Genomic DNA, 11236 nt, shown 5'->3' with positions numbered 1-11236 from the left:
ATGTCCTTTTTTGGAATCTCCAAGTGTCCTTTTGGGCATCTCCAAATGTCCTTTCGGGCATCTCCAAGTGTTCTTTCTGGCATCTCCGAGTGTCCTTTTTTGGAATCTCCAAGAGTCCTTTTGGGTATCTCCAAGTGTCCTTTCTGGCATCTCCAAGTGTCCTTTTTTGGAATCTCCAAGAGTCCTTTTGGGTATCTCCAAGTGTCCTTTTTTGGAATCTCCAAGTGTCCTTTTTTGGCATCTCCAAGTGTCCTTTTGGGCATCTCCAAGTGTCCATTCGGGCATCTCCAAGTGTCCTTTCTGGCATCTCCGAGTGTCCTTTTTTGGCATCTCCAAGTGTCCTTTTGGGCATCTCCAAGTGTCCTTTTTTGGCATCTCCAAGTGTCCTTTTGGGCATCTCCAAATGTCCTTTCGGGCATCTCCAAGTGTCCTTTTGGGCATCTCAAGTGTCCTTTTGGGCATCTCCAATTGTCCTTTGGTCATCTCCAACTGTCCTTTCTGGCATCTCTAAGTGTGCTTTTGGGCATCTCCAAATGTCCTTTCTGGCATCTCCAATTGTCCTTTGGGCATCTCCAAGTGTCCTTTCTGGCATCTCTAAGTGTGCTTTTGGGCATCTCCAAATGTCCTTTCTGGCATCTCCAATTGTCCTTTGGGCATCTCCAAGTGTCCTTTTTGGCATCTACAAGTGTCCTTTTGGGCATCTCCAAGTGTCCTTTTGGGCATCTCCAAATGTCCTTTCTGGCATCTCCAAGTGTTCTTTTTGGCATCTCCGAGTGTCCTTTTTTGGAATCTCCAAGAGTCCTTTTGGGTATCTCCAAGTGTCCTTTCTGGCATCTCCAAGTGTCCTTTTTTGGAATCTCCAAGAGTCCTTTTGGGTATCTCCAAGTGTCCTTTTTTGGAATCTCCAAGTGTCCTTTTTTGGCATCTCCAAGTGTCCTTTTGGGCATCTCCAAGTGTCCATTCGGGCATCTCCAAGTGTCCTTTCTGGCATCTCCGAGTGTCCTTTTTTGGCATCTCCAAGTGTCCTTTTGGGCATCTCCAAGTGTCCTTTTTTGGCATCTCCAAGTGTCCTTTTGGGCATCTCCAAATGTCCTTTCGGGCATCTCCAAGTGTCCTTTTGGGCATCTCAAGTGTCCTTTTGGGCATCTCCAATTGTCCTTTGGTCATCTCCAACTGTCCTTTCTGGCATCTCTAAGTGTGCTTTTGGGCATCTCCAAATGTCCTTTCTGGCATCTCCAATTGTCCTTTGGGCATCTCCAAGTGTCCTTTCTGGCATCTCTAAGTGTGCTTTTGGGCATCTCCAAATGTCCTTTCTGGCATCTCCAATTGTCCTTTGGGCATCTCCAAGTGTCCTTTTTGGCATCTACAAGTGTCCTTTTGGGCATCTCCAAGTGTCCTTTTGGGCATCTCCAAGTGTTCTTTTTGGCATCTCCGAGTGTCCTTTTTTGGCATCTCCAAGTGTCCTTTTTTGGCATCTCCGAGTGTCCTTTTTTGGCATCTCCAAGTTTCCTTTCGGGCATCTTAAGTGTCCTTTTGGGCATCTCCAAGTGTCCTTTCGGGCATCTCCAAGTGTCCATTCGGGCATCTCCAAGTGTCCTTTCTGGCATCTCAGAGTGTATTTTATTTTGAGAATAAAATCTTAATATTTAAAAAATAAAGTCAAAATATTTTGAGTTAAATGTTAATATTTTAAGAAAGAATTCTTAATTATTCTATTTCAAGAATACATGTATAATGTTTTGAAGAGATTAGTATGGTATTGATTTGCAAACTCCATAATAACTATAATAATATGACTTTACTGGTTGTAATGAAAAAATTCTCTAAATAATAAGACTTTATTCTCGAAATATTATGAATTCATTCTCAAAGTCAACAGTTTTTTTTAATGAATTGCATAAAACTTTTTTTTCGTATAGATACAAACATTAATAGGAAGCGTTCAATAACAGGGCTAAACTGATTAAAATGAATAAGAATCAATCAAAAAACAGGGCTAAAATCACTTTCTGACTGTCCTGTATGTTACACATGCAGTTTAACAAACATTTACGACGATTAGTTCTGGATACAAATCTTTATCATATGGGAGCACACAGCACTGCCCTGCACCTCTGTGCCTTTAGAATGTGACAGGGTTGGATTATTTGGCAAAAATAGCTATCATTTGTAAATTGTAAAACTGTAGATTGAATTTGAGTTGAATTTCTGTTCTCAGTATCTTGAACTGTCATTCTGGATAGTCAAAATGTAATTGTTAAAATTGATAAAAAAAAATGTTGATATGTAGTATTTTATTGTAATAAGTCAGAGGAAAGTCTTTATTTAACGGTAAACCGGCTTGCTGTAGGCCTGGGTCCTAAATTAGATTTGTTTTGGGATTTTTTTTTTTTTTTACAGACCTTGTTCCTCAACTATTGCAGCTATCTGTAATGTAAGTGCAGTGATGAGGATATCATGCTCCTGAAACTTTTATCTTGTGTTAAAAATAGTTCTTGGCAGCTGCTGCACAAGAGAGGGAGAATCAAAGAACCCTAAAAAGGACTTCAGAGGAAGATCCAAAACTCTTTTACAGTAAAGTTGCTTTTAAACATTAAACATTATATTGTTAATAAAATAAATTATACATCAAGTAAATAATTAGTTTGTCTGATTATATTTAACTTTACATGTAATCTTTGTGTAAGCAAACAGCTAACATGCTAAACTCTGAGAAAATGCAGAAATTTGTCAAAATAAAAGTCTTTAACATGAAAAACCTGGACGATCTGCCACACACACATCTCTGCTTTCTCGCCTTTCCACCTAACTGATAGACTAATATTAAACTTCTCTTTTAACTGATTGTAATAAGATTCTGTTCCAAACATTTTCTGAATAAATGACCTGAACCTCAGTTAAACCTGTTCCTCGGTTAAATCTTTAGAATACAGTGTTTACTGTGGGAGAATGGGTGTAAAACTGAGGTAAAGGCTATATATAGTCTGAAGGGTCTCCATACATGGGATGGGAGAGGGTGAAGGCATTCCCTGAGTGAGGGCATTATTTTTGTGCCCATCAGCAGGACCCTCCAAGTGCTCTCGGGCTGCTCTTCCACCGCTCAGCGCTGTTCAGTTCTCCTGGGGTAAGTCTCACTTTATTATCATTATTCCGTCAACAATTCTGCTTATTAACTCTCCCCATAGTGTGCCTTCAGCTACTGGGAGCAGTTTTAGGATAATTAGGTGGGAAAATGAAGATTGCGTGTGGATGGTTTTGTGGTACAGGTGCCCAGACTGTACCCAGAGGACTGTATTTGTGTTTTCCTCACGACTAGAAACGCTTAGTGCCTGTGGGAAAATTGACTACTGTGGCTAATGTGGCTAATGTGCTTTAGGGAAGATTGTAGTTTCTATGGCAATCTGTTCTGTCCTGGATTTTTAGTTTGTTTTAATACTTCCTTTTCCTTTACATTTATATACAAATGTGTTTTTAAGTTTTTAAGAATCTCCTTCCCTGTGTGAATCCTGGTCTATTTCTGGAATTCTGTCAGTCAGGAATTTGTCTCGCCTTCACTTTTCCTCACTCCTCAGTATGTTACTGTTTTTAGGCCACTAGGCCCTTGCTCCCTGGCCTTCTTGGGTGGCCTTTTGGACACTTTCTCTTGACAAACTGGTGTCCCTGGGAGATTTTCTGTTTTTTGGTGCTATAGACAGAAGCAGGTTTATTGTCCTTATAGAACAAATTAGTAAAACCATCACTAACGTTGGGTATACACTGTATGACAAGTTTTGAAACCCTTCTTTAATTTTACAATATACAACATCTCATAAAATAAAAAAATGTACCATGGATGACCCTATAAAAAAAGCAGAAAAATTATTAGAAAATCAGGTAATCCTTAACAGGTAATATCCTAACAAAAACAAAATGCTGTTGGGAACTTGGTTTTTGGTCCCCCCCCCCCATTCCTGGGACATGTAAGCGCCTGATTTAAACACACAAACACTAACCTCAGGTAAATTACACCCATACAAATATGTTACTCTCTATCACTAACATTAAAAAACACACAAATGCATGCCTCTTTAAAAAAACATAAAGGGAAGGAGGCAATCAACCATAACATTAATGACATCAATAAGCTCCCTGAAGCTCCCCAAAGTCCCAAACAACTCAGACAGCAGCAACACAATGAAAATCACATGAAAAACGTCTAGGATTAATTGTGTTGCATCATGTCTAGTTGGTAGCTTAGTACAGTTCTGCTGAATTCAGTTATCAGCTGTTGGCTGATCAACTGGAATTACTCCTAACCCTTTGTGGAACAGTGTTGCCCTCTTGCAACAAGTCAAATTTTTGGTTATTATACCATTCTGAACCTTATTTGTTATACATTTATTTTTAATATAATGTAACAAGGCATATCTACGTCCAATTCAAAGACACATAGTGAGTCATAAATAAACTTACTAAAAAAAATGTTTTTTCATTTGTTACCTTTGGGCAACCTTATGCAGGTAGAACACATGCATGTTTTGGAAGCTTCCTTGCTCTGAAACATTATGATTTAAATCATTGGTTTGTTATTAAATGTCAGAATAGAAATTTACTGTACATTTTAACATATCCACTGGGACTCCCAATATAATTCATGCCATAGAGGGTTAATACCAGTGACACCAGTGTACAGATACAGGAACTACATGATACTTATCAACAGTTAGCACTTCATTACTGTACATGTTGACTTTATTGATATGAAACATGGTTTGACTGTTTCTTAAAGTTTTCCCATCATGCCTTCGAGGGCCATGCCGGTTATTCAGCAGAAACAAAAGAAGGTCAGCCAAGAATTTCACAGCTCACAACATGTCCAGCAGATCTCGTCCAGGTACAGGACATTTTCTGGCTTTGAATAAATGCTCTCAGTGCGCAAACTCGAAAACATGCTGATGTTTTGGACCCCCTGCAGCTCTGGCTTTCTCTAACGCTGCTCTGGTTCAAGTGCTGGTGATTGGTTGGTGATTGTACGCTTGCAGGCTGTCGTAGAAAAAAAGGCACTGTCTGCTTTTAAGCTTCAGAAGGTTATAGGCTCTGCAGTTTCATACTGTCAAGGAAAAACTGTTGTGTTGTGGCTTTTAAAAGGTCTGTGCTAGAAGCTGAATGGCCTTAATGTTCTTAGTGTTTAGATAAATTGAGTAAACTAACTCTGTCCGCTAAAGGCTGATTTTTTGTTTGGCAAATCTATTCAGAACTACTGCAAAAGTAAACACAAATCTTTCAGTAAAATAAAAATAAGAAATGTACTTTTGTAAACAGACTAAGATAGATATATGTATTATATAAAAAAAAAACATTGTCCTGTTTCCTATTAACACAGCTTTACAATGGACTTGTGTATGTATTTTAGCTACATTAGACTCATTAAGTACAAGAATAAATCTTTAAATAACAAGATAATAATAAAATCTCCTCTAAAAATACTAAAAAACATTAAATCATTGGTTGCAGCTCTACACTGTCACTCTGAGATAGAAAAGACTCCTACGACTTTTCAGACACTATGTTTGGAACGCTTCTCTATGAATAATGGTGCATGATTGTGTGACACATTTATCATATTCTGTTACAAGTATCTCCAATTATGTCGATTTTAAGTTAACCACATAATTTGAACAGACAAACTTACATTGTCTCTTACTTTGTGCCAAAATGTCGTGATAAACGGACCAAAAGAAATACTTCAAAATGACCCGAATCAAACTCTACTGTAAACTGTAAACTGTAAAAAAAAAAAATCTTTTTCCTGTTTTGGAGATACTTGTTTTTCATTGGACAGTGAAGATGTGAAATATTGAGTACAAGGTTAGCTTTTTGGCTACTGGTTTTGGAAAATAGATACCTAGATGTCATTAGGATTAGAATGTTTTTGTATCAAATTAATTTAAATGTACGTTTTTTGTATTGGTTGACATTCTCATGATTTTCATTTTATACAAATTCTTCTTCAGTGGTTGTAAGACACAACTGTATTGTATTACAATGTACTCTATTAAGGTGTAGGAAAAAATTATATCAGTTTGTTTTTCAATATTTTTTATCAGTATTGATTTTTAATTGTTAGTTTGCATGTAAAGATTGGTTTATCTTTACAGTGGTATATTTTGTTGTATTGTGCCCCGCCCACAAGATAGCAGCGTTGAACTGTGTCATTAGAAACCACTGTTTTGATTGAATAAAAAGTAAAACTTTTTTACTTATGTTTTTAAAGTGTGTTTTTATACTGATAGTTTTTTAGATCTAAGCAATCGCAGTATATCGCCTTGCTTAAAGTAATGCAATATAAGGTGAATCGTAAATAAGTTTCGTAAGTAAATTTTGTGATTCATAAAGTGAGAGAGGCAAAATCATCTATACAATAGCAAAATATATATTTATAATGCACAATAAACCCCTTCCACTCCCCCCTCACACACACACACACACACAAAGCTATTATAATAAGCTGCTTCTTGCTGATATCCTCTCCCAACAATCAGCCCTATTTGTATTATTCCTGCTGTTCTGACTGTTTATTTACTGTTGGGCAGGAAATCGGTTTCGAAGTCAGTAAAGAAGGAGCAGGTTGAGGCCACTGAGGCGATGGCGGAACCAGCCTACAAGGTGCCAGCTTTCAGGCAGAGGTAAGATACTGGCTGACATCATCAGTGAGCTATTTTAGAGGGTATAGAGTGTACCTTCACTGCTATTCCCATCCACACTGTGCGGGTCTGGAGTTCAGATTATTGATCTGTTCAAACACATCCTTAGGGATGTGCCATATAGTATGCAATAATTTTGCCAAAATTTTAGAATATCGCAAAAATACCCTGAAATATTGTGATATTATTTTAAGGCCAATAAACATATCTGTTTGTTGTAAAAGGAAAATTCACACTGTTCTCATTTTTCATGAAATACCGACTAGAGACAGATTATATCAGTCACAAAACTTTTGTTTTAATTCAATCTTGGATATATGGAGTTCATTATTAGTATGATTACATGCTGGATCATTGACTTCTGTACTTCTGTTATCTCATTTTATTGCAAAAGAAACTTTAACTATTCATTTTGTTGCAGTAGTTTATTTTTGATAATTTTTTTGGTTATTTTTGTCATACCACCAGGAATATGGCCTAATATAACTTTAAACAGGGGTCAGCAATTAAGTATGGCCATGGGCCAAAAATATTTTACAAGCCATTAAGTGACGAGCCACAAAAAAAATTCTGTTTTGTAAAATGAAGTGTAATGGGATTGAGTGTTACAGACTAGTAGCTCTCCAGCCCAGAGGGTTGTTGAACCCAATTGTAGAACAGTTGAATTTAAAGCAGGTAAACCCAAGAAGAACGAAAAAAATCATTACGGTTCAATATGCTACGGTTCCCCCGGCTAGTGAATTGGGCCGGGAAAAAATTCCCTTATAAGGAGAGCCCAAGAATGGGTGGATTATAGTTTGAACAACCTCACGATCCCAGTTGTTTCATGCTTGCGGGCCACAACTGGCCCGCGAACCGCATATTGCCGACCCTTGCCCTAAAATATAATGATACTATTTTAGGGCCATATCACCTACCCCTACTGTTTATTGCTTTTGTTTTTTTTATAAAATATATTGCATATCATTATATTGATCAACTTACTCAGGGTTCCCTTTAAAAGTCTTAAAATATCAACTTAAAATCTTTATAATTAATGTCTTAAATTTTCTTAAATTTAGTGTAAATTTTCTGTAGATATTACATTTTTAGATGGTGCATTTAATACCAGTAGGAAAGCACATACTAACACATACATAACATAACATCAGCGGCGAGCTAGCTAACGTGAACTGGAGAGAACTAAGGTTAGCTGAGTTGACATTAGCGGCAAGCTAGCTAACATACTAACATTAAGGGTGAGTTAACCACGTTACTGGGGAGAAAACTAGGGTTAGCGGAAAGCTTGCTAACATGCTAACATGTTCTGCATCACAATGGAATAAAATTGATAAAGAAAATTGTTAACAAATGCAAAACATTAAGTTAAATTTTTTAATACACTAAATTATTTTCGACTTAAGAAGTTATGACTATATTTTTTGCCCTTAAATTATATTTATTAAGATCTTAAAAAGCATTAGATTGGACTTTGCACCCAGGTATTTACTTGCACACAGGTACTGGCATTTTAGACCAATTGTGTTTGTATTTGTGTGTGTGTGTTGCAGGCAACCTGAGGGGATGCAGGAGTATCAGAGGATGGCGGCTCACTTCGGCAGGGATCTGAGCAGTCTTCAGCAGGAGCTGCACAGGATGAAGGTTGCGACTCATGAACAAGTGGAGAATATTGAGATTACAAGAGAGGTAAATATTAATAAATCATTATCTTCACATACACAGACCCACCAAAACTCATGGGATGATCATGATGTGTAGGGGGGTCCTATGTGATTTTAGTCCTGTCCAGAAGACCACGTGTTTGTGTATGTGTTTTTCTCAGAAGTCCTCTGAGAAAATTACAGGCTGAATTACCTACTGTTTTTCGCAGAACTCCGTGGTCCTCCAGTAATGTTAGTCTTTTAGTCCCCAGTCTAAAATAGCTATTTGTCCACTGCCACTGCCATTTTGGCGCGCGTTTCCAAGGAGATCCATGAAAGCACAACAGCAAGTGCAAATGGAGGAGCTACTGAATGCGATGCCATGTGACAGAGAAAGCCAAAAAACTCACTGGTTCTCCTGTTTTTGAAATTTCAGTCCGGATGCTAGAGTTTTATCACTGAATAGAAGTGGGAAATATTTTTCACAGACGTCCCCCTGAGAAACTAATCCCATCTGGGCTTTAGGGCTTTAGAGGATGGCTTGTTATCTTGTGAGTGAGGTTGAACACTGGCCTTTGTGCTCATGGCAAGGCGGTGTGATAGTGGCTGCAGACCCACTGTCCAACTTCTATGTAGGAACATGGTTTCATACTGTTTAGATGCACAATATACTGTAAAATGAATGCTTTGCTGTACTGGTACCACTAACCTGGGACAATGTTAACAATGACATCTGATATCAGGTTCCAGGTTTAACTGGAATGTGCTCAACTCAGGTATGATGTCGTTCCCAGCGCTGATATTATTGATAAATGTAATAAAACCTTAAAAACTGCAAACTTCACAACACCAGAAGCTGATTATTAACCATAGTGGCATAATCACCAACAGATAGGACTTCCACTTCTGCATCTCAGTTATGAATTCCGTTTTAAACCACCCCCTGTTTGTTCTGCTGCAGGTGAAGGAGAAGATGTCGATGAGGAAAGAGTTTCAGGCAGAAACACCCAAAGCTCCGGACTTCCTGGTGGGTCTGAGGTCTCACACAGTGTGGGAGAAAAGCCCAGTTAAGCTGTTCTGCACCGTGTCTGGCTCCCCAACTCCCATCGTCAAATGGTTTGTTCTCAAATGCTTTTATGTTGTATTTAAATATAGCTTATTTACAATTGAAACATACTTAAATTGTTCCAAAATAGTACATTTAGTATGTATTGAAGCAGATATTTTAATGTTAAAAGTAAGTACTTTTCCATGTTAATGAAACTTTATAAAAAAAAACCATACTTTTCTTTTACAAGGGTCCTCATAACAACTTTGGCAATAGTAATAAAATAATTTAATTGGACAAAATATTAGTTAAAATTACCAAAAATAGCTATAAGCTGTTCTGCACCGTGTCTGGCTCCCAGATGGTTTGTTCTCTAATACAACACTTTCTCAGGCAGACACAGTGACAGACCTGTTATGCAAATCTTTTTATATTTTAATATTATTTAAAACTACATTTTTTTATTAATATACACAAAAGTACAATATTTGTTCATAAGCTGTTTGTAATGTAAATCTTTTTTTTTTTGCAGGTTTAAGAATGCTGATCCCATTGACCCTCTGAGCGCACCCGGAAAATACAAAATTGAGAGTAAATATGGAGTTCACAGTCTGATTATTAGCAGGTATGAACTCTTGGAAACTTTAAAATATCTTCTTTTGTGAAAAGGAAGTACACTTAAGAGTATTACAAATATGTTTAAATTAAAAAGTAAACATACTAAAAGTACCATTTATCAATCAATTTTATACTTTATCAAAATACACATTAAATATATTTTCTCTGTATTTCCATAAAATCTATTTTAAGCAATATGCTTTAAATTATGTGTTGTGTTAATAGAAAAAAAATATATATAGTGCCATTAAATACTGCTTAACGTGCACTTTAGTGTAGTTTTTTTCCAGTAGCATTAAGTTGTACACAATATGGTCATCAATACACAAAGTAGTACATTTACAATGTATTAAAAATGATATTTAAAAAACTCATATATGTAAATCTTGCAGAAGTTATACACAAAAGCACTAAAAAGCTCAATATAATGCTTTTATGTTGTATTGAAATGTATACCTTATATAAGCTGCAATAGGTAAGATAGTACATTTAGTATGTATTCAAGCACATATTTTAATGGTAAAAGTATGTGCTTTAATGTACATGTTAAGTGTACTTAAAAAAAAAACATATTTTTCTTTTACAGAGCTCCTCATAGTAACATAATGAATTAATTAATGAAATCCTTGATTTGGCCAAAATATCAATTAAAATGAACAAAAATAGCTATATAGATTATATATCATCACATTCACTAAAATACCTTGTATCCACATTTTTGCAATTTTCTAGTTTTTCCCTTTATTTTTAAAAAACGTAAATGTGGCAGCTGTTATTTTCATCTAGTCATAATTCAATGATGAATGGACCAATAGAAATGCTCCAAAGTGAAATAAAAATCTTTTTACATTAACTTCCAATAAAAGATAAGAAGGGTCGCTTTTACTTTAACTGTACTGTTGACATGGTGAATATACAAAAATACAGCTATAGAAAAAATAAGAGACCACTTAAACATGATGAGTTTCTTTGATTTTACCACATTGAAAACCTTTAGAATATAATCAAGCGGAAGACACAATCCAACAAACCAAGATGAACTGCTTGATTTTTTTGCACCAGGAGTGGCATAAAGATATCCAAAAGCAGTGTGTAAGACTGGTGGAGGAGAAAACATGCCAAGATGCATTAAAACTGTGATGAGAAACCAGGGTTATTCCACCAAACATTGATTTCTGAACTATGCCATCAGCCATTTCTCATTTTCTGCAAATAAATGCTTTAAATGACAATATTTTTATTTGGAA

General features: G+C 36.4%; 1 protein-coding gene across 6 annotated transcripts in view; it reads left to right on the top strand.

Moving 5' to 3' along the window:
* The first annotated feature begins 2998 nt into the window (after window positions 1-2998).
* Window positions 2999-11236, top strand: part of myom2a (myomesin 2a) — a 34429-nt gene continuing 26191 nt past the window's right edge. For 5 of the 6 annotated variants that reach the window (XM_049465893.1, XM_049465891.1, XM_049465890.1 and 2 more), the window contains exons 1-6: window positions 3019-3124; window positions 4769-4873; window positions 6573-6665; window positions 8234-8369; window positions 9285-9439; window positions 9904-9996. In XM_049465893.1, coding sequence (XP_049321850.1) covers window positions 4779-4873; window positions 6573-6665; window positions 8234-8369; window positions 9285-9439; window positions 9904-9996 — 572 coding nt within the window. In that variant the 5' untranslated portion in view covers window positions 3019-3124; window positions 4769-4778. Of the gene's footprint in view, window positions 3125-4768; window positions 4874-6572; window positions 6666-8233; window positions 8370-9284; window positions 9440-9903; window positions 9997-11236 lie in introns of all 6 variants that reach the window. The other variant, XM_049465892.1, reaches the window with a different exon arrangement.

This window comes from Astyanax mexicanus, chromosome 16, assembly GCF_023375975.1.
Source record: "Astyanax mexicanus isolate ESR-SI-001 chromosome 16, AstMex3_surface, whole genome shotgun sequence".
NCBI classification, from domain to species: Eukaryota; Metazoa; Chordata; class Actinopteri; order Characiformes; family Acestrorhamphidae; genus Astyanax; species Astyanax mexicanus.
This window is presented reverse-complemented; position numbering and strand designations above follow the sequence as displayed.